General features: G+C 37.5%; 1 protein-coding gene across 2 annotated transcripts in view; it reads left to right on the top strand.

Annotated features, from left to right (window-relative positions):
- MIPEP (mitochondrial intermediate peptidase) overlaps positions 1-24,382 on the top strand; it is a 66,235-nt gene that overhangs the window by 16,859 nt on the left and 24,994 nt on the right. For both annotated transcript variants that reach the window (XM_065730122.1, XM_065730121.1), the window contains exons 11-15: positions 8,825-8,978; positions 9,901-9,978; positions 10,566-10,770; positions 14,205-14,314; positions 20,813-20,887. In XM_065730122.1, coding sequence (XP_065586194.1) covers positions 8,825-8,978; positions 9,901-9,978; positions 10,566-10,770; positions 14,205-14,314; positions 20,813-20,887 — 622 coding nt within the window. The remainder of the gene's footprint in view (positions 1-8,824; positions 8,979-9,900; positions 9,979-10,565; positions 10,771-14,204; positions 14,315-20,812; positions 20,888-24,382) is intronic.

Here is a 24,382-nt window from a genome sequence, read left to right as displayed (position 1 = left end):
TATATATTTTTTAACTGAAAGTTTGGTATAGAGGAACATACTCCTATGTAAAGATGAGTTCACTTATATATTTTTGACACTGCTTCTGATTTGTTCAGAGCAAGATTTCTATATTGGCACTCTTCCTTTTTTTAAATATTGTTAGAAGGAGTATGATATACCTACATCTAAACTAGAAGCAATCCTTTTTGAAAGTCTAGTAGTGTAAAAATATCTGAATTTCATGAAATGATCTTTCAGATTAGTAACTGTGTTTTCTGATGGTTATATCTGTATTGTTATTTCCTTTTTTCTGTTCTTCACGAAGCATGTGCAGATAAATTAAGTTTAACATAAGGACTTAAGAAAATCAAGTGCTTAAATTTGAGATTGGTTCAGAAAATTTATTGTTGACAGCAGGTATTAAAAATCAGTCCATAAGTGTGTTTTTGACTTCTGATATCCAAAAAGAAATCTTTTGACTAGAGTATGTATTTCTTTGCAAGGTTCTTGTGATGCATCTGACCACCATTCCTCTTTCTCATAGGGAGGACTTTAACTGCATCTCCATGTATTTGACAGCTTTAGAGACACTGGTAAAATATTCTGCTATGTTAGTATGCAATGTGCAATCACCATCCTCATTGAAATCTTCCTGACTGCTTAGATGCAGCAAACAAGCTTCAAATTGGCTATTCAAATTCCAATATAGCATGGAAGAAAACTGTTCTTCTGGCACTTCTCTGTAGCATCTGTCACTAAATTCAGCTCCAGTTGTTCATTTGTTTTCAATGTAGATTTTAGCTCTGTCTTCAGAGCACTAACCTTTCTTTCTAGAAGCATTAACCCTTAGTAGAAACTTTATGGGTAGCACAATACCTGTTAGCACAGTTCAGTTTGAGCTGTATTAACTTCCTTTCTGATTTCTTTTCCCAAAAACACTTCAATGCATTTCCTGTTGGAGATAAAAGTTGTAACTTGGCTGAGTAAATGCAGGGGCGGCTTGCCAAATAGTGACCAGAAAATGTTTATATTGAAGCAGCTGCTTCTTGCTGGTTTGCTTGACTTTTATACTGCCTTAAATAGAACAAGAAAGATAGACAACACAGTTGGTAACAGCTTGAAAATCTTGCATAAAGTGATTCTGTATGACTACTGCCATAACATAAGGTATAAAAATACATATTAGGATCAACAGTAGCTATTAACATGCAGATTATGGAGGTTGCTTTGCTCTGAAGAGTGAACAGTTTTGAAGGAGGCAAAGCTGAAGTACTTGGAAATTCTGTTCCGTATGATGAAGGGTCAGCCACTATCGGTTAATTCATTAACTAAAGTTTTTGTCCTTTTGTTCTATCCATAAAGAAATACATGCAATGGAATGACTTGCTTTGCTGGGGTTTTGTTGGGAGGCTTCTGTGTGTATTTTCAAATTAATTTTATATTTAAAATAAAAGATGAGAGACATGCCATACACCTGGGTTAGAAGATGGTGAACTTTGAGTTTCCCCCTTAGCTTCAGGACAGATTCATTTTACAGTCTTGGATCTGCCCTCAAAAAGTCTTTGCATCCTATACAATCTCTGTCGTTGTTATGTAGCATTTAAAAAGCGTATTGATAGAAGTCTTCATGTTAGAGTTCTTGCGGTCTTTCAGATAATCTGACCAGGGTCACAGAGTGTTTTGAAAATGCAATCCCAAATCCTTGAACCCCAATGGAAATTTAATTCAAAAGAGTGAGGGAAGAGAAGTTTGGCTTGCTGTCACAGTCTCAGTCACCATTGCTGCCGAAAAGTTGTGCTGCGGTGTTTTAGATTAGTACAGATTTGAACACTGAAATTTTGTGCCTGAGAAATGTTATGTTCTTGTAGTTTCACTGAGGTGATGAAGCTGTGAATAACTGAGGTTAGGGAATCATTTACTAGTAAACAGATGCTTTTTTCCTGTCATCTGGAAATGATAAAGTTGCTAATGGCTGCTACTGTTGGAGTGCCTGGAATCAAGCAAGAATCTTCAATAGGGAGCATGTAGTTTGTCTGCAAATTTTTTCAAGTACTTTTCCACCCACATCCTCCAGCCAGACCTCAGTTTTACATATCTAGAAGAGATTGTAGGGTTTCCTGTTCTGCTCATTGAGTATTCTTTCTTTGGGAAGGAGTCAAGGCTTTACAATTAATTTCTTCCCTTTTCATCACTGTTCTTTAATACCTAGTGTTACACCTTTCATTCTGCAGTGATTAGCATTAAATCTTGGAAACGGGGACTCAGAAGATATTCAGTCTTATGCTTGTTCTTGCCACTGAAAGGCAAAATCATCTATTAATAATAATTCCAGGAACTGAAATTTCGTTTGAGGACATAAACTTCAGTTATCTGAGGTTTTGGCTAATTCTTAAATAAGCCCCAAAAGAAAGTTTTCCTGGAATTAGTGCAAGTTTGAGGTTGAACTTTCTTCAGTGAGTCATTCTTATTTGATTTAGCAAGGGGGTTCATATGTAAGGTAGGGCTGAATTGAGAAGTTCTAAGTTAGTTCTGTATTTTCATGTCCAGAATGATTACACGCTGGTGGGTATTGACTGGTGTTAAAGAAAGATTTTGAAGAGGTTCTATCTGCTTCTCAGAACAGTAGGTTTTTTTTCAGCACCCCATACTCATTTTAATTTGTGTTATTAATTATAATGTAATGAAATAGAATATAATAAAAGGGTTTGGCTGGAAGGAACCTAGAAAGATTAAAGATCATTGATTCCAACTTCCTGAAAACTTCATGGCTAAAACAAAAGTTAAAGCATATTATTGAGGGTGTTGTCCATGTTTCATGAACACTGACAGGTACAGGACATCAACCACCTCCCTAGGAAACCTGTTCCAGTATCTGACCCTCATGGTATAGAAGTCATTCCTAATGCCCAGTCTGACCCTCCTGTGGTTCAGCTCTGTGCCATTCCTGACCTGCCTTTGGTTCTGAGTAGCAGAGCCTGGCACCTCCCTCTGCTTCCTTTCCTCGGGGAGCTGCAGAGAGCACTGAGGTCATTTCTTGGCCTCATCTTCAGGTTAGGCAGTCTGAATGTCCTCAGTCTTCATAGGACATGGTTCCAGCCCTGTCTCCAGCTGTGGCACCCTCTTTTAAACACATTCAAGCACCTTAACATCCTTGTTCTACTGTGGAGCCCAGATCTGCACAAAATACTCAAGGCAAGGCTGCATCAGCACTAAATAGCAAGTGAATCATATCTTTTGACCTCCACATGTCCCCCCAAATGCAGTTTGCAGTCTTGGCTGGTGTTAGGATGCTGTTAGGGACTCCCAAACACCTCACTAAAATCTGAGAAATGACATCCACTGCTCTCCCTTCACCCACTAAGCAGGCAACCTTATCATGAGAGGGGATCAAATTACTAATTTTTAATTTAATATTTATTATTTAATGTTAATATTTAATATATATTTAATATAAATAACTTTGTAAGTCTTTACTGCTGAGACTGCCCCTCACGAATCCCAAACCTTGGAGATAAGAGAGAGAATCTGGAGAAAATAGGTCCTCCTTAATTGAGGAGGATCTGGTCAGAGATCATCTAGGTGAACTTGATGAAAACAAATCCATGGGCCCTGATGGGATGCACCTATGCGTCCTGAGGAAACTGGCATAAATGATTACCAGGCTGCTCTGTATTGTCCTTGTAAGGTCGCATCTCTGTCCCTAGGAAAGGGATGGAACATATTTGGGAAGTCATCTCCAAGCAAGTGGAAGAGAAGAAGGTTGTCAGAAGTAGTCAGCGTGGATTCACCAATGGAAAATGATGCTTGACCAATCTGGTAGCCTTCTGTTATGTCATCACCTTATGGGTAGATGAGGAGAGAACAGTGGATGTTTTCTGCCTTGACTGTCAAAGCTTTTGACACTGTCTCCTGTAATGTCTTTGTAGGTAAGCTTGGGAGATGTGGGCTAGGTGAGCAAACAGAGACATGGACTGAGAACTGGCTGACTGGCAGAGCTCAGGGGGCTGTGATCAGCAGCACACAGTCTAGTTGGAGGCCGGTAGCTAGTGGCGCTCCTCAGATGTTGGTGATGGGTCAAGTCTTACTCAGCGTCTTCATCAGTGACGTGGATAGAGTCCACCTTCAGCAAGCTTGCTGATGATACAAAGCTAAGAGCCTGACAAACCAAAGGGCTGTGCTGCCCAGTCAAACCTGGACAATGCTCTCAGACACAGGGTTTGAATTTGGGATGGTCCTGTGTGGAGCCAGGAGCTGGACTTGATGATCCGTATGGGTTCCCTCTAATGTGGGATATTCTGTGATCTGGTGAACTTCTGTGACATTGCAGTGACAAGCAAAAATAAATCCAAACCAAACTACAATTATAAGATGACTTAAGGTATAATAGTTGCCACTGATGTCAGCATTGTCCACGAAGTAATTTAAATATCAGACTTGTGTCATAAGACGCTATTGAAGATTTTCCAAGATCTTCGTCTTTGATGTTTGTTCTCACACTGATGTAGCAGGCAAGGCAGACATGTGGAAATAAATGGAATCATAACCAGAAACACTTTTTTGGCATTCTGCACAAAAAATGTTTTTGCAGAACTTTTTTTTTTCTTTTTTTTTAATTTATTTTTCATTGGCAAAAATGACATTAACATACATCTTTCATTAGATGTGGGAGAGGTTAGATCCTGACAGTGTTCTAGAAATGGCTGACATGAACTTTATGTTGTTAGATTAAACTGATCAGAGCCTCATTGTACTCAAAACATTTGATTGTGACATCTTCAAACTAGGGTAAGGGACTATTTCCCCTGGGAAGTCTGCCTCAAGCCAGTGTAGTCTGCTACAGCTATTTTTGTGTGTGGGTGGATAAGTATTGTGCTTTTTCCAAATGTCTAAACTGTTACAGACGGATTTCTTTTCTGTCTTTGGATAGTTACAGCATATTACAAAATACCTGACAGAAAACCTTCTTCCCATCCTCTTCATCACAGAGTAAGATCATGGAGGCAATCCACATGTTCAGGGAACACTGAGAGTGAGGAATAAGTAGGTATTTATTTGTTATCTTCATGTAATATGTCATGTCAACTCTTTGCATGAAGTAATATTACTCATTTTTCATGCTAGTATGTATCTGCTTTTGTGTGTTAGAAAGAATTTCTTTTACAGAAAAAGGATCAAAAAGTAGATTCAAAATTCTTTCCCCTCACCCTCCAGCAGCCACACATTAATCCAGCATTTCATCTCAGTGTGGTAATCTTCTACAGTTTGCAAGGAACATTAAGCTGAAATGTACTTGTTCTGTTGTGTAGTTCTGGTACCTAGGCTCCTTATCATCTCTTCAGTGAATCATGGGTTGGCTGAGCTTGGAAGGCCTTCTGGAGGTCACCTGGCCTAACTTCTGCTCCACCAGGAACACCCAGAGCAGAGTGCCCAGGATCACATCCAGGCAGCTTTTGGAGATCTCCAAGGAGAAGACTCCACAGCCTTCAGGCAACCTGTGCTAGTGCTCCATCACCTGCACAAGAAAAGCATGCTTCTTTATGTTCAGTCTCCTGTGTTTTGTTTTGTTGCCTTATTCTGTTACTGGTGTCAACTAGAAATAGCCCATTTCTTGCCTTTTTTGTACCCTTTCTTTGGCTATTTATAGACATTGATAAGGTCTCCTGAGCCTTTTCTTGTCTAGGCTAATCAGTCCTGGCTCTCAGTCTTTCCTAATAGGTGGGATGCTCCAATTCCTTAATCATCTTCATGACTCTTGTTTGCACTCTGTCCAGTTAAGTCCATATCTTTCTTATACCGGGGGACCCAGAACTTTCTTCAGTACTTTGGATGTGGTCTCACTAGTGCTGAGAAAAGATAACCTTCCTTGATCTGCTTGACTTACTGTTCCTAATGCAGCCCAGTATGCCAGGATACCTTCTTAGCAGCAAAGACACGTTACTGGTTCATGTTCAGGTTGTTGTCATCCAGGACTGCTAAAACTGTGTGATATTTAGCTGCCTGCTGGGTTAAACCATAACAGTGTTAGACAGGATCAGACCCAGTATTGACCCCTGGGGTACTCCACTAGTTACTGGTGTCCAACATGATTTTGCAGCACTCATAACCACCTATCACTTATCTGCCCATCCTGCCCATGCATCAGCAGCTTTCCTGTGCTTATTCTATAGGAGACGATGCCAAAGGCCTTACTGAATTTTAGGTGGACTGCTTTCCTCTCATCTTTCAGGCCAGTCTTTTCTAGTAGAAGTGTATCAGCTTGCTCCAGAATATCTTTCCCTTGAATCTGTGCTGACCATTCCTGATGATTTTTTTCTCCTTTGTGTGGGGAATAATTTCTAGAATTAGCTGCTCCATCAGAAAAGATTATTGCTCTTTAAAAAATTCTTTTGAAGTTTAGCTTAATTTCATACAGACTTCTCAAGGGCTCTAGTCTTGATGTTTTCATACCCGATTTTCCTGCAGCAGATTTCACACTGTTGAAAGCTATGTGCTTGAATTTCCTGGAAGTACAAAAATCTGATGGTCTGCTGTGTCTGTGAAAGGGGAGTTAAATGTTGATCTCTGAATTGTACATTTGTATAATTTTTCATATGATTTCGTTCTCCAAGTTTTTAATACAGTCAGCTTTCTTCTCCAGTTTGACAGAGAGGAAATGACAGAGGAAACTCTGGATGATATTGGATGCCTAGGGGAGGAGGATGTGAAGGTCCTGCATGAGCTTTGCATGGAGTCAGCATAGTTTTGGCAAGGGCTAATGGAAATGAGCTCTATATGTAAAGCAGTTATCTTCTATTCTTTACATATCTGTAACTTATTACAGGAAAATTAACTCACCTGTAATGCTCTCTTCTAGAGTTGTGCTTCTGGTCTTCTTTTCCTAACAGTCTAAAGCAGTTTACACCATGCTTATTTTTGTTCTTGCGGTATAAATGCTCTTTCTTGAGTAAGGAGGAAAATGTGTGTATAGCAGCATCCAGAGTGTGAATATAAGTGTTGTTCTACATCTTAAAGAAGTTATATCACTACAGTAGAGTCAAAATCGATTCTATGTGTTGTGATATAATTGCAAATACATTGAAATACGTTGATTTTAGCTTCTTGAAGTTGTAGTTTGAGAATATTCAAAATCCTGTAATCAAACATACCTGTATTTTTGACTGATGTTGCCACAGGAGTTCCAAGATGTTGCTAGAGCATGGGATAAAGGTAATATAAAGGATATTGGAAGAATTCAACAAAATACAATGATATATTCAAGAATGAGTGCAGTGGTTTAGAGAGTTAATCCCACCCTGCTGTGCATCCCAGTGTATTGAAGTTCTGTGCTGAATCAGAGCTGCAGTTGTAAGCAGCACGTTGGCAAATGCAGACTCCCAAGTGGGCTTTGTTCATAGGACTTTTCTTTTGTGTGGGGAGTGGGAGAGAAGGAAGGGTAAACAAATGGATAGGGACTAGCTGACTCTTTCCCAGCTTATCTCTGATTAAGCCTTTTGATCATAGGCCATAAAATAGTGTCGTTTTAATGTTTGGTGTTCAGCTATTGTAGCTTAGCTGATGCATGTTTAAATTTCAATGGTTAGTTACCATGTCATTAAGAAGCAAAAGCACTAGAGCATGAAAGAAGAAAGAAGATAAGAGGGATTGTGATTCTCTAGAGGTAAGAGGAGGGTCTTTGCTCAGAGACCCTAGAAACCCTAACATTTGGACTTCCTATGTGAATTGAGAGAGTGGGAACATTTTTGTCAGTTGGAGTGCAGGCATGAGTGCAAGCAGTCAATTTGATTTTGTTATAGTCTCCAAAGGGCTAAATGACTCTGAGCAGTTTTTCGTGATACTTTTGCAGGCTGTTTAATTTTTAAGATCGGTGTCTTAGGAAGTTTGTGCTCAAGTATCAGCTGCATACACACTAAGCTACTTCCGTAGTTGCTTTTCTTTCTTTCTTGGTTTATGTGTGCGGATGCAGACACATGGGTCTCTCTCAACATGTGTATTTTTGTGCTAGAGTGTCTTGAAAATACCAAGTTGTTTAATGTTAGCCTCAGGAAGTGTGGCCAAGTTTGAACTCCAAGCCACACAGTAAAATCTTCTCATGTTCACGTGGCTTCAAGCTGTGAGATAGTTTCTACACGGTACAGAAAGTCCCTGGAGCCTGAGGTGTGCTCTATGTGTGGAAGGTGACTGAGTCTCCCTGGTGTTCCTATTGGTCCACTGACAGACAAGCCTCTAGAGTCAGCACTTAACTGGTTGTTTTTCTGCCCTAGCTGTGTACTTGGCCTCCACTGCAGTCAAAGCCAGAGCCATTTTCTGGTCAGTAGGTTGTGTCACGTTCCAATATAAAGGAGGGAAACGAGGTTCTTAGATTATGTATATACCCGTCGTGAGATTAAGAAGCAACGGTTCAAATGTTGGTCCAACCAGTTTATTACCAATATTGACCAGGGAGCTGGGGAAGGCGAACACTAAAATAATAGTCTCTTACATGTTGGCACAGCCTGGCCATGGGAATGGCACTTGAGTGCCAGTGGATCAGAAGATACAGGCTGGCCAGCCATGACTTTGCCATGCTCAGTCTGAGCTATGTCCTCTCCATACCTCTGAAAATCAGTCAGCATCTGCTGAATTTGGTGTTCAAAACTGAATATAAAAAAAGTTGTCGTGACACACTCTGTCATAGCTCATCTGTGTCTTAGTTTCACTTTGAAAAATAAATCCAGGCGTACTCAGTAGTGGCCTTGTGAAGTTTTATCTGGTTTATTTTGTCACATCCTGTGACTTAGAGGTGAAAATAAAGTTCAGTTCAATCTCTGGAACTGTCTGTTTTGGGATTCTGCTATGTTCTTAGGTACAACATTGATCCTGGCTTGTACTGTCCGTTCTTCTCTCTTGGGGCCTGCATGGAAGGTTTGAACTCCTTGTTCAGTCAGCTCTTGGGAATCTCCCTTTATGCTGAACAAACACAGAGAGGAGAGGTTTGGTCAGAAGATGTTCGAAAGCTGGTAAGTGTTCAAGTTCTCAGCATCTGAAATGAAGATGTTAGAGAAGAGCTTTTAAAAGCTGTGAATGAGTTCTTGAATTATTTGTTTATCTCTAGAAAACAAACAATGACTTTATAATTTTAGTTGAAGATAGACTTCTGTGGCTTCCTGCTCTATGTGCCTTTTATATGGTTGCTATTTAATTGCATTTAAAGTATATCTGTGTGCAACGAGTGCCTGAATCAGAATCAGTTTCTCTGTTCAGAGATTACTCCTTTACATTTCTTGCAGTCTCTCAATGTGTTCTTCTGTTTTTTTTATTAGTTTTAATTTGTAGGTGACTGTAGATAACTGGGATGCTGTATGTATGTATGCTAACAGTCTTTTATCTTTTTCTAATGTTTGTTCTATGTCATCTTTACTTTTGGATTGATGTTTTATATTGGTAAATACCAATTTTCTGCCCTCTTTTTAGTAGAGGATGGAAATAAGAACTTGGGCAATAATTTATTCATCAGATTGCCATATTCTTTTGTTGTCCTTGCTCCATATATTGACAACCAAATCTTGACTGTCCAACCACTTAGTTTCGTTGAGAACAGCTGTTCTTTATGTCCAGTGGGTCAATTTATAATTACTCTCTCCTATTTTTACTTTCATGGTAAATCAACTTTTATCACCACTGACTTGTAGGAAGTCATTTAGGGGCTACAGGCAGTATTGCTTCCAATTCTGACTAATTATTTTTGAGTGAGGTACAGAAATGTCTGCAGTTTGAAGTACAAGCTCTACACCTTATTTATAACCTTGATGGATTTTACATGAATTGTTCCTGATTTATTTATCATTTCTACATTGTAAGTCTTTGGATTAGAATAGTATACCTTTGATTTACAAATGTCATCAGTGCTTTCACTGTGGATATTATACTTTTTTTCATCAGGCTGTTGTTCATGAAAATGAAGGTTTGCTAGGGTACATCTACTGTGACTTCTTTCAACGACCTGATAAACCTCATCAGGTAACTTTATAATCCAATTTTAGCATGGGTTTGACTAATGACTGTAGTGTCAGGGCCACTTATGTTTGATGTTAGTAAAAGATACCTGCATATTACCACCTACAATGAGGTTATAGGTAGACAAACTTTAAAACTACATTAGTTTAATACATTTTCTTAAGTGTACTATATTTTTCTAAAATTTATTATATACTTTAAACATTGTGCATTATGTTTTTATTGCTGAAGAATGAGAAGTGAATTCTACTGGTGTGCCAAATTCATAATTTCTGTATATAAAGTTATTTGATATGGTGGTACATTTTTAGAAAAAACAAGAAGTTTTGATGATTCTAAAACAAAAATATTAAGTTTTGTTTTCTAAAAGAAACATTGTCTTTATGGAATGAAGTAGTTTATGTATGAAATCATGTAGTAGAGAAAGATAATGAAGATTTGAGGACGAAATTATATACCGCTGTGGATTTAACTTGTGCAATTGAGTACAAGTTTAGGTTTGATTTAATAGTTTAATTTTATACCGTGATTGTTGTTTTAGTATCATTGATATAATGACCTTTGCTGTCCATATATTCTCTCTTTGAAAGGATTGTCACTTCACAGTTCGTGGAGGCAGGCTAAGGGAAAATGGAGAGTACCAGCTGCCTGTAGTTGTCCTTATGCTTAGCCTGCCACATTCAACAAAGAACACACCAACGCTACTAAGTCCTGGCATGATGGAGAATCTCTTCCATGAAATGGGGCATGCTATGCATTCTATGCTGGGACGAACTCGGTACCAACACGTCACTGGTAAGCTATTTAGAATAGTGTATGGGGGTTTTTTTAGTTACATGTTCAATTTCTAGGTGAAGGAAGTAAATTAAAACAAAATAATAAAAGCAACACAAAAACAACACCCCTCCCCCAAAGAACAAACACACCAAAAAAGAATGAACCATTATTGACTGAATCATATTTGTACTTCTGCATTTTTAATGACTTGAAAATATAAGAATCCCAAATATTATCTGAAAAAATAAACAGTACTTGAATATTCTTCCTCTCCCAATAAAAATTAGGCATTTGTATTTCTTCTGTGTGTAAGGCTAATCTTTTTTATAGTGGTGTGTTGCATTCCTGCAAGTTTGCTATAGGTAGAGTTTATAATACTGGAAAAACTGGAGGATAGAAAATAAATTGAGTTAAACTTGGGCCTAACGTAAAAACACAGTGAATTCTGGTTTGGAAATTATTTCGATGCTAGCAGACAGGCTATTGTTTCATCTGTTCTGGGAAATGGGTTAAAGACTTGTACTGCTGCTCAGCGTGCTACCTGTCTTATTTGCAGATGACTTTGTGTATCTTACTAAGTAGTAGTGCACTGGAAAACAGATGATTGGAGTAGATGTTTATTTATTCATTTATGTATTAAAAAACAATCAGTGATAAAACAGATGAAATTGTAGTTCCCTTATCTGAAGGATTATTTTAAGTTTTACCATGTTTACACCATGCAACTGGTACTGAGGGAAGTCTGTGTTAAAGTTACGTGTTACGGTGAGACTCTGGAACAGGCTGCCCAGCTAGGTTGTGAATGCCCCCTCCCGGAATGCATTCAAGGTCAGGCTGGATAGGGATGTGAGCAGCCTGGTCTGGTGGGAGGTGTCCCTGCCTACAGCAGGGGATTGAAACTAGTCTTTAAGGTTCCTTCCAACCCGGACCATTCTGTGATTCGGTGACCAAACACTTCCTGCTCAAAGTAGTCATTCTGAAGTCCGCCAGCTGAAGTTAAAATAGGCCAAGCTATTTGTAAGTACATTATTATTGGATGTTGTTAAGAAAAATAAGCACTGTATCTACTCTTTCAGTGTAAGGTTTGAATACCCCTCGAGGCAGTTAACTGCCCTCCCCCACCCCCTTCTACACACCCAGCCTCACTCTTGATGATCTTCAGGGATATATACCCAAAGTAGCTGATTTAGTGAGGTTCTCCAGTTGTGGTGAATCACGTGCATAATCATGTCAAGAAAGCTTGAAGAGGCAGGAAATGGCTCATTTTGAGGCTCAGGCTTTCTGTGAGCCTGTGTAGGATTTCAGAGTTGCCTCAGGCAGTCCTGCTTCCTAAGGGACTTTGCTCCATAGTTAGCATTGTAAAAGCAGCATCAGAGGTCAGTTGTATTGCTTCTCTAGAGAACAGTTTCTTATGGTTTGGAATGTTTGGTTTGGTTCATCCTGGAGATGTCTGTTAGAGGCCACTGCTCTCATAAGGCACTATAGTGGAAAGGAGAGGAAAAAAGGTGATCACAAGCTATTGCAAGAGCAAAAATGTTTTAAATTCAAGTGAAGGTGCACTGAGTTCTTTACACCTTTCTTAGTCCTCCCTGCTTTTTCTGATTAGCATTCCCAAATATTTGGGAACCCATTCTGCTGCAGATGAGTCCCAAACTTTCATAATGCCATACATTTATGGCTTAAGATATGCTTCCTTTTAAGCTAATAGGTAATTTTAGTTTATGCATTTGTTATTTGTTTTTTTTATGTATGTATTTGCAAGATTTTTTTTAACCTAGCTTGTATACCATTTTAATTTCCCCATGCAGTAGAGAATGCCTGCAGTTGTTTAATAGAAGAACTCAATTATCCCAGATATCTGCCTGAATCATTACCTTTCTGACTTTCAGATAACTGTTTAGGTTTCTCTTCAGTGGTCATTGAAAGATTTATATGATTTTAGTAAGAGATACTAAGAAAGCATATACAGGCTAGAGGGATGTTAGGGTAGTTCTGCAGGCATTTGTTTTGGTTCCAGCCTTAGGTAAGGCTGTTTCCTCATGATTTTCAAACAAAAGGCAGTGCTGTCATGGCACAAAAGAAAGACTGGGATATTGTATTAGAGGAGCTGGATGACTGAATATTGCACTGTTAGAAATAAATTGTGATTCAGAATTACACAATGCAGATATTTGTTTAAAGAATACAAAAAGAATTTCTGCTCTCAAATAGTTGTTTAAGCAGTGAAGGGATCAAAAAGCTGTTGTAAGTGCTAATAGAGAATTACAGGTAGCTCACGTGTCTGTGAAAGGCCAAATGTGATTTGAGTGTTTCTATCAGAATTATATATTAGAATGATGAAGAAAGATGTAAGTGAGGCCTTGTGCAGTGCTGGAGCATAGTTTCATGTCTCCGGCCTGAAGGTGAATTCAAAATGAAGCAGGTACAGAGAAGAGCTGCAGGCCAATAGTCTGTTAGACTTTGTTTTCCCTTGGATAATGATGGCTGAGAGAGAAGATTGATTCTCTCATTTTAGGAAGTAAAAACCAGTGTGGGAAATGCAGTTGATACTGAAGAATGGCATTGGTCTGTAGAGTATAAACAAAAAGTGAATTCAGTTAAAAATTAGAGAAAGATTGAAAAAGACCAGGTGAGTTATTTTTCAAAAACAGACTTCAAGAAGGAATAGGAAAGCAAAAGACCTAACATTTAGACTAGATGTGTCTATTGACATTGCCTCTAGCACACAGGGATGGATGTGATGAGCTGGTGGTTTGTAATTAAAAAAAATTTGTGCACCCCTAAATTTAATTCAGAAATTAGAAATTGGTTTGATGGGGTATTATGCTTCTTAATAACTTTGATTGTGTAAGATGCTGATAAAGGTTAGAGTAAATAAGGTTTTGGATAAAATGTTTTTTGAAGATACTAACCGCAGAGACACTACCTCTCTGCATTTATTCAGAGCATGTCGTCAATCTGTGAGAATTTTCCTTGGAAATGTCTTGAATGACTTTGTATTGTAAAGTAAGGCTAATATAAAGCATAAGTAAGCTCACCAAACTGATAGAAGGTAAAAATTGTAATTGTGAATGGGATTAAGGCAGTGTTTTACTTACATGGTAGTTTGATTTAGGTTTAGGACACTTAAATAGATTCCATGTTTCATGTAGGGCCAGTTTGGCTGCAGTCTGGTTTAGTTTAAAAGGGGTGTGATCCAGAGCTTTATAAGGTGCCTCACCCAGCTGTTCAAATATTTTGTTTTACTTTGTGATTTATAGTAAAATGTGTAGGATTATAATGAAGCTTTTCTGGCAGTATGTGCAATAATGCTATGGAAAGAAAATAAATGAAAGAACATCTAAAGTTCACCAAAAGGCCAAACAGAAAACTGCAAAACCTTTGGGAAAGAGTTAACTGTTTGTGTTAATAGAAATGGCAAATGCTAATGTGTTCAATTATGCTACCTCTAGGAACCAGATGCCCTACTGATTTTGCTGAAGTTCCCTCCATTCTGATGGAGTACTTTGCGAATGACTATCGAGTGGTTAACCAATTTGCAAGGCATTATAAAACTGGACAGGTAGGGAAATTTGATATGTAAATTACTGAAAATAGGAATAAATGTATGTAAGAGAATAGTCTCGTTTTTATGTTATTTGTTATAACTGTTAAAGTATGAAAAAGATGATAAATTAATATGATGTTAACATTTTAATTAATCAGGAGAAAAAGTTACTATTCTTATTGCGGAAAATATAAAAGTGCTCTGTTGAATAATAAAAGATCCTGAAATCTAAAGTTCTGTTAAAATAGTTACAGTTTTCAACCTTTTTTTCCTACAAAGGTTGTGTCATTTCTGCACTACACAAACCTAGTCTTGTAGATGAAGTTTTGTGTGTTGTTTTAGTTTAGTTACAGGTAAGTTATGCCAAAGTGGTCATTCCACATCAAACTGTCAGAAGCCTGCTTTAAAATAAAACTCAGGTAACAAGTCATGGAAATAAACGGGGATGATCTGCAATGTTCAAAAGCTCTCATTTTTAACACAGTGGAGGGTATTGATTAAAATATTTTGTGATGAAAAGGAACTGCTTAATTTAAGATGTGGTAGACATAGATTTCGGCAGTCAGAAATCTCCGCATTAAAACTGTGATCCTTTCTGCGTAAAGCTGTCCTATGCAAGTTTAATTTAAGAGTCCACTTTTAACAGAGAATTTAGAAAATACTGCTGTCTGGGACAGTGACGTTTCATGGTTGCTTAATTATTCATGCATGCCACCATGACATCTATATTTGTACAACCATTTCAAAGATACAAACCAGAAAACTATAGCCAAAGATATTTTTACAGTTCTTTTGACTGAGGTTAGTTTCAGTGATGAAAGTATACTCAGATGTGATGATTGAATGGACTACTTACTGATGGAAAAACAAGAAAGCCTTTTAGATTGTGTGGTGTTACAATTCATTTAAGCTTTTTTTCCAATACTAAGCATTCAGTGTGTTTCAGTGTAATGAAAGTGAAATTGTGTTTGCCCCTGCTGTAACAGCTAATTAGAAAAATAGGTTGCATAATGTCTATTTAAATATATATTGCAAGAGAAATCAGTTCTGCAGAAGTCTTCTTGACGCCTAGGGATTGAAAGTACTCAGTTCAGGAGTATTCATCACTTGTATGTTTGAATCCACATAGCAAATGAATGCTTTCTAGTGTGCTATATAACAATCATGTAGTATTGAAACATTATGGAGCTAATCCAGTTGCATATGAATTCAGATAATGATCTTAACTAAAACATCTGAAAGAGATTTATGGAACATTATTTATGACTCTGCATTTTCAAAACAGCTTAACAAAACTAACCCATGTTCAGTTGCAGAGCAAAATTGTAGAACCAGGCACAGTATGCCATTTGGCATTTCCAAAAGAAAATCTTCTGTTTATTGGTGGTGAAATCTTCCCCTTTCAGAATTTTCATGTTGAAATTTAGTCTTGAAGAGTGACAAGAATGGATTATGCTGAAAGATGAGGACAGGAGTCTGAAACTGCTCTTTAGAGTATATTTTTAAATCATTATCCAGCTCAACATAAATCTGCTTTTGCTTATGTTGGTCATCTAAGCTGAGTTAAAGAATCTGATACTGGATTTCTGTGTCTGTCTTTTAAACACAAACAGATTGAAGTCATTTTTCTGTTCTTGAAATTCATCAATTACTTTTATCCATTGTGTATATCTTTCAAAATCCTGCTCTCCTATATTTACAACTTTGTAGAAACCCTTTTTGTTTTTACTTTTAGTGTTTGTTCCCTGACATATTTTTTGTATGTGCAAATGGAAGCATTAACATTTTTTGTCTCCAGTTTTTCAGTTACGTGAAAGAAAAAAATAGCCCACTTTACTCTCTTTCTAAGAGGGTGTAAGGAAGGTGGGTGAAACAGTTGAAATGTGGAATTTATGAAGGTGTTTCATCCAAATGCTCTTGCATACAAGAACACCTAGTTTCTTATGAATCAAGAGACTGTACATGAAACAGTACCAACATAGCTCTACTGGATGTTGACAATAGAAGGATTTTTTTACTGACCTAACTAGTTGAGGAGGCATTGCAGATAATTTGAAAAAAACCCACATGAATTGCTGCATTTATGCTATGGCATTTGCTTATATGTATTTGGTGGTGTTATTTTTAACACTTCTACTATACATAATTATGTCAGAATAACTTTCAGAAATAACGTCAACTTCTGATGGCCTTTGCCATGTGAGCAAATTTAGAAGGACTGGTCCTGCCTGAGCTGCAGTTCTTACTGAGGATCAGTGCTTAGGCTTGTGGAAAGAGGAAGGTAAAGGTGTACTGTTTTGATTGGTAAAACATGCAAGCAGTTGAGAACTGATTTTTAAGTAGAGTTGCAGAAAAAGGATATAGTGGGCAGGCTTTCAAAGGTGTTCATATGTTATGAATATATATGTGGATCATGAGGATCTGATCCAAACAATGTTGAAGGAAAACCTGTCTCTACTTTCTGTGCATTTTGGATAGTTTCACTGCTGCATACTGAAGAGCTCAAAAGCTTGCAAATTCTTCTGGCAAAAGGAGCAAGTCTTTTGAATTTAGTTCAGAAAACTGGCCAGCACAAAAATATTTCTTCCAAGATAACTCAAAATGAAAGAATCCTAAGAAAAAAAAAAGGAATAGAGAAAAATATGTTAATTAATTACTTAAGCTGCATTATTCAGGCAAGTTCATGAACTTAGGTCATACTGAAGTGTGATCGTAACAGTGTTAAGCAGACAATCTGGTGAATGTGTAGCATTCTCTACCACGGCATTTTATTTTGTTTGTTAAATGTACAGATCTGTGGTAGGTCTGTTGAGCTAAATCATTTTAAGCTCATGTGTCTTTGGAGGCTCTCTTGAACAAAGGCCAGTATTTCAGCTGTTCAAATTTGAACCGACTTCATTTTTCACAGAGATGGAATTACAAAGGCAGTATTGTGTTATCATGATTACAAGAAGAATCCCACAGATAGTAAACAGTCCTAATGTGTCCCTGTTTCTACACAGCAGTAAGGAGTTAAGCCTGCTTTGAGAATTTGGAACACAGGGAATTCTGTTCTTTTACCCACCATGGCAAACAGGCTAAAAAATCCATGCCAAAATCTTAAGGTTATTTAACGTAAAAGGATGGAAAAATGGAACCCAAAGTAAAGCATGTAATGTTTAAATTTGAGAAATGGAACAATTATTCCATTAAAGTAGCTTTAACTGAAGCTCAGTTAAATTTTTGTTTTAGAATGAAAATGACAGTTTGATTTTATCAGATACCTCATCTTTCAGAATAAGTAAAATAATAGTACTGATACATTTTTTTCTTCAATCGGCTACTCATTAAGGGGCTGTGTGAGGTTGTAACGGAGTATGGAGAAATGGTTTCTATTGCCTGACACAGTTCATTTTCCATAGTGTATTTAAGACTTCAGTGTGTCCATATGCCTGACATTTGCAGAAACAGACTTTGGAGCTGTGGTCTTCGAAAACCTCTCTGGAATCTTAATATTAATTCCCTGAAACGTTGAATTTTAAAACCCCAGAGGAATAAGTTTGAGGGGATTTCCTTGAATTTAATGTAATTTTTGCCATTATTCTTGACTTATGCATTATGATCAGGTCATAATCTTTGAGCCAGATCATTAGCACTTATTGTGTAAACAAAGGAACATTTCTATCTTTCATTTGTGGCTTTAGCACTGATTTATTTCAACAAAAGAACATTTATATTTTTCTCATGTCCTTTTTTTTTTCAGTAGGTATTGTCAAAAGAGTTATTTGTGATTTCCTGTTAATTTCAATCTGCTTAAGCAGTAGAGCTTGCTCTCCAGGGCGAACACGATCTGCATTGTTTGTTTGATATTCATATGGCTGTAAAAAAGATGAAAGATTTCCTGGAGGTTCTTGGTATTATCTCCATTTTACTTGGTCTCTCACAGATGCTGCTAAGCCATCTCCTGTGGAAGATGACTGGGGAAGCTTTGAATGTCCTCTTTTGTTGGGAACCTGAAATCATTAAAGAGCATTTCTGTCTCTCCCTTTAGGACTTTGGTCTAAAATATGACATAAGCAGAACATAAGGAAGAAATGGATGAATGCAAAAGCTGCCTTTTCATCAGTCTTCCCTGGCATGAAGTCAGCTATTTGCAGGATAGTTGAGTGAATTTTTTCCTTGATGGAGAGTCTGTAAGAAATGCTCAGCTCTGTGCTGGGAATTAGACCTGTTACAATTGTTTCTTGAACAGGGCTGGATTTGACTGGCTCTACCAGGAAGTATGCAGTGTTTGTCTGCATCACCAAACCTTGTTACCCTATGCCCTGGTGAGCTGTGAACTTGAATTTCCCAATTCAGTGAGGATCTAGTGGGATCTCAAGGACTGTAGTTTACTAAAATATCAATTAGAAAAATCTAAGTGTTTTCTGTTTTGTGTTTTCTCTTTATTTTCTGTACCAGCTGAAAGCCTGTACACTTAACTTCCTCTTACCATTATTTAACGTAGCTGAAATATAAAGTTGCAAATCCATTATGTTGAAGAGCTGGTTTGATGCTGCTGGTAGGAGTGCTCTGGGCTTTAACACTCTTAAATTTTAACTGTGCAAAATACGCATATTTGCTATTGCCAAGTTTTTGGAAGTTCAGCTTTTTCACACTGAAGAATTACAATCAATGAATTCCTGTACAGTTTTCTCATACTTTACTATATCCAAAATGGAATGCCTCTCAAATAAATTCGTTTTGTTTAATTTCACACAGTACTACTTCACTAGGAGGTGAACACCTCCAGAGATTTGGTGCTTAATAATGAAATATGTTCAAAATTGTTTAGCTTTACTTACACAGTGGCTTCTCCCATGACAGCTGAAACTGTTATTGCAAACCCACATGTGCTTTAGCTCTATAATGAAGAGTCATTGAAGCTCCTGCCTTACATAAGACATGTCCGTAGAATCAAGGGAATTGCCCAGACATAAAACTTATTACCATTTCCATTTTTTATATTATTTTTTGCTTTAATAAAATTTCTACATCCTTAAATAATGTTTTGAACAATACCAAATCCAGTATGGAACCTCAAGGTACTCAGCAACTGATGTTTGTATTACAGCCTATTTACTCCTATTTTGGTAGTCCAAAATCATCATACAATTTGAAAGATGACATATTTGGGAAGGGTAAGTGCTGGCCTAACATGGGTACACTTTATGTTCATTGGTTCATTTCTGTGTGTTGAAATGTAACAGCTGCACATGTTTATGACAGGCAAAATAGTGGGTGTTGTTCTATCCCATTCTTGACCCATCTAACATTTGTCTTGGAGAAGAGGTTACGAGCCTTGGCAAGCTTCTGCATAAAACAGCTGTGCAATTTGAGAGTTTTCCTTATCTTTTTTAACTTCCAGATTCCATGGAGTTAATTGATAACATTTTCCTCACTTACATGTAACTTCCCCAGAGTTAGTTTTTAATTCTATGAACTTTTACATCATTTGTCTTGAAGTTATATTCTTTTCACAGAATCTAAACATAGAGCTCTGCCATCAGGATCTGTAAACTTTGATGCATTATTTCTTAAACACTTCAACACACTGTAAAATCGTAGGTATGCTTTTAGAGTTCAGTGTAATACCAAACATCTGAAATACATTATACAACTTGTAATAACTTTTAAAATATTTCAGCAAGAGCACAGTTATTTTAGCCATACTTAATATTTTTATTAAAAAAACTGCTGGCAAAAAAATTGAATATGCTTACTAGGAAAAACATCTATTGAAAAGCTTCAGGAAACAATGGAAGAAGTCAAAGGTCAAGCATTCATATACAGATATTCTTAAAAATCTGACATTAAACAGTCTTTGGATGTATTTATAAATATCTGGATAAAAAGTAAAGAGGAGTTTGCTTAGTGACTTGAAAAATGTCTCTGACTTTCAGTCTGTGGTGGAGTAGATAATTTTATTGCCATGGGCGTGGAATAAATTCAGCTTTGTTAAAGATTTCAAAGGACAGATGCTTACTGATGAATGTGATGAAACATATTTTTGCAGGTAAGGTTAGATGGCCATATTCTGTCCCATTTGATCTTATGAAAACTACTGGTTCAGTAGAAGTTAAGTAAGTCTAAATGAGCTGTGCTCAAAGACAGCTGGAGAATCTATTGTAATATCTACATTTGAGGATTAGTCAGGATGACTTGTGGGGTCTCTGTCTGCCCTGTCCATTGTTCTTTATCTGTAGACAGTCATATATTTTTAACGACACATACGAGAACACAGAAACATTTCATAGAAGAACAAACACTGGGATTTGACTGCTATGTGAATGATTGCTGTTATCTTGAATTCCCATTTCATGCTTTATCAAATGAGATTTCCTTCCTCATTCTTAATTCCTTAGTGCAATACATTTCAAAGACGTTTTTAGTATGGCTGAGTCCTTTTTTCTAGTCTCAGTCTCTTTTAATAGTAAGCGCTTTATGGACAAATTTACAACAATTCTATGTATGTTCTGATTTTGTTTTTTAAAGCCACTACCAAAAAACATGGTGTCAAGATTGTGCGAGTCCAAAAAGGTGTGTGCTGCAGCTGATATGCAACTCCAGGTATTGTCCTTGTGTTCTAATCTCTATATGGAAAACACTGTGATTTTTCTTAAAATTTTACTTTTTTAAATTTTAGTGTAGATACTTTACCTAAATGTGTGAAAATTAGTGAAAAGGATTTAGTTTTGATACTTTTGTGCTTGTTTTCATCAGCATATTCTGTGCTGTTTACTTAAAGCTAAATGTCTAAAGGAAAATATCTTGTAAAGAGCAGCTTTCAAAGAGGACCATGCTACCAGAGTTTCCAAATGTGGTTTAAGATTGAGTTCATAAATTCACAAAGTTATTTAGGTAGAATTCTTTGCAGAAGAAGTATTGTGTGCCTTTGAATCATTAAATGATGATGAGAGATAAACCGGAATAAAATCAAATACTTTACTGAAGTATGTTTTGAATACCTTATCATCTGCAGCTCCACTATGAAAGGGACAGCTTGTTACTAAAAGACAACTTGTTACCAAAATTGGTGACAAGCTGTACAACTTCTCTCTCTCAGTGTTTGGGGCAGTGATTGTATTCATGTCTTTATATATTCTGTGGACAGATGTGATTGGTCAGTCATTCTCACAAATTTTCACTGTTGCTTTTCTTCAAAGGAAGAAAAGGATTTGTAGGGTATTATGTTGTCTATAGATAGATAGATAAATTTTTCAGTCCTGCTAGGGAGGTTTTCTGATCAGTGACATTATAGCATTCAGCCACATTTTTTTACAGTAAGAGTTTGGCTGTGTTTCGTATGCTGCGTGCTTCTGCTGTAGAATTTTTATAAGTTCATTTTCTCCTCTTTTTTTCCCCCTTTAAGTCAAAAGGATTTAATTTTTCTTACTACAGTTGACCTAGTGCTTAGGTGAGGTGAGTCTGCTGATACCTTAATTAAGGATTTCCACTGTTGAATGAGGAAAGAAACAATTCCAAAGATCAACCCCTTGTAAAATTTCTGTTTGAAAAGCGTGCGAATGATCTCAGCCTTGTCTACAAACATGAATTGTGCTGGTTAACTGAAGTTGATTTAAAAGAAAAACTTAGTTAAATATTTGCAGTTTGCTCTTTGCCATAATTCGTAGTGATTTAAAACTAATCAGAATACTTGAGTGTGGATCTGTAAATGTATACTGTCAGTTACACTAATCAAAACCAGACCGTTTCAAGTGTATACATGTATTTTTCATTGGTTAAACTTGAAGGGATTTTTGGTCAGTGTTGACTCTGCAGGCACTGTGAGCCTGGAGGGTTCGACCTGAAGCTATACTTCTGAGCTTTCATCAGATCTGATTTTGAAATGCACATTTCTGGCTCTGGAAGGCTCTCGTATAGAGATAGGGAAGAATCCAGAAAGAATGTGGTCAAGAATATAATTAATTCATCTAGGAGTTCAAAGGGAAGAAAGCAATTCTGGATCAAAAGAAAATCTATGCTGAGGATGCTTAATGAAGGACCTCTGTACATAAAGTCCACCAGTTACCAAGTAATTTGCCAGTGTACAGACTAGTAATCACCAGAGTGATGAATCAAGTACTTTCACATGCACCCATTCTTTTATTCTGTGTCTATATTGTCAGTATGGTTTTCTTTCCAACCTTTTATATATATTTGCTATAACCCTGTCAAGATGTGAGACCAAATAAACCACATTGGAGCTAAAAGGACCTGCATAACAAGAATACTGTCAGTCGAGTTCCACAAACAGGTGAGGCAGCCTTCCTGTCCAGTGGCAGGGGAGGGGGCATGCTCCAGGATGCTGGGGATCACCATTGTGATGATCCCATGGGCTGAGCTGTGCCATCCCCCGCTGCTGTTAGCTCTCAGGTGCATCTACCTCTTCCCGGGGAGCTGCTGCTGCCTCTGTCCTTGGGTAACTCCAGACCCTGTAGATACAGAACTAGGGAGAGAAAACCCAGCTCTTCTGGAATCAGATTCCTGTGGCGCCCAGTAATTGACTGTCGCTGGCAGTGACACAGCGATTAAGCAGGCTGTTTGCCCTCAAATTGCTCGTGTAACTACGGTTCAACCAGTCTCAGCCCCTGCCAAACTACCACAATGCCACACTGAATAATATTAGTCATTTCCTACTTTCAGTACCATGCTTTTGGAGTTTCCAATTATAATGCTTGCAGAAGTATGCACTCATTTAAAAAAAGGATTGGCTGGCAAGGCCGTTTTCTTTATTAATTAAGAAAAAATGTTCCAGAGAAGTTGATTGTGTGGCGAATATGAAGTTCACGCATTCCTTTGTATGACTATTGTTACTCATGCTAATGTGGGAAGTATAATAAGTCAGTTGAATAAAAATTTATTTTAATCTGCTGTTGCCCAAGTATGTATTTACCACTAAATATACAGTCTAAAAAGACTGTAGTTGATGACTATACCTTTTCTGCAGGCTTTGTAAAGAGTATACTCTGTACTGACAACTAGATGCTTTGGAGTATTTGACCTTTAAAAGAATTCAAAATGCCTGCAAGTTTTTCAGCAGATGGGAAAATGCCTAAAGGTTCTTCTGTTGTCCTTTCAGAAAATAAATCTATTGTCATGGCAAAATAAGAAATGATGCTGTTTTTTTTCATTATAAAATCTCTCCGTTTTCTTCCAGCTCATGTAATGAAGGGGAAAGATGTGGGAATCCATGTCTTCTCATAAAGCTTTTGCCACATGGCATCCTTCAGTCAGCAGTAATTTCACTGGAAGATCCATGACTGTTTACATATTAATAGTAATTAAGTGGACAGGTAGTGAGAAAGAACTGGAGAATTGAGTTAAGCTGATAAATAGCAGTGTCACTGCAGAAAGGAAGGACTGCATGTGGATAGATAACTGCTTGATGGCCTTTTTATATTTAGGTCTTTTGGGAAATGTATATACTGCAAGTAGAAATGTTCGTCTAAGTACCGCTTAATGTTAAGTGTTAGCATGCTCCCCAGCAGTATTATCTAAAATCCTGTGGACCTGGGATATGTCTCATTTTCCCATTTCAAAGGCCTGAGTAAACACACAGAACTGTGGTTCGTAGATGGGAATGCTTATGGATATAAAGTTCATCCAAGTTTATTTTCAGGGCTGGATTTTTTTTTTTACAATGCTTTCCAGGTGGCCTGGCTCATAGCTTGCTTCCCACGCTTTACATGTGCCAGGATCAGGGGAAAGCTTATAGCTGGCTTCAGTGACTCATTTCCCTTGCTCTCTATTACTGCATTGTTCTTCAGGCAGGCCATTTCACTGGCCTTCAGCTCCTGTTTCCCCACTTCCTGGCTGTGAGCTGAGGTATTGCTCCAGCTCTCTGACCACAAGCAACTTGACTCCTAATTTTCCTTTAGAAAAGGTCCTCTGCAGCAGTCTGCTTCGTCTTGTGCAGAGCGCTAGGAGCAACTGCAGACTGGTCCTAACAAAACAGGGAGTTAGAAAAAAGAGAATCGAGGCTGGGCTGAAGCAGGATGCCAGAATCTGTGATCAGATGCTGAAGTGCCTGCTATTTGGTTTGGGTTTTTGGAGAGAGGGATG

Source organism: Cyrtonyx montezumae, unplaced genomic scaffold, assembly GCF_038088225.1.
Source record: "Cyrtonyx montezumae isolate F1298 unplaced genomic scaffold, pur_monq_1.0 scaffold_12, whole genome shotgun sequence".
NCBI classification, from domain to species: Eukaryota; Metazoa; Chordata; class Aves; order Galliformes; family Odontophoridae; genus Cyrtonyx; species Cyrtonyx montezumae.
Note: the sequence above shows the minus strand (reverse complement) of the source record. Positions and strands in the feature narration are given on the sequence as shown.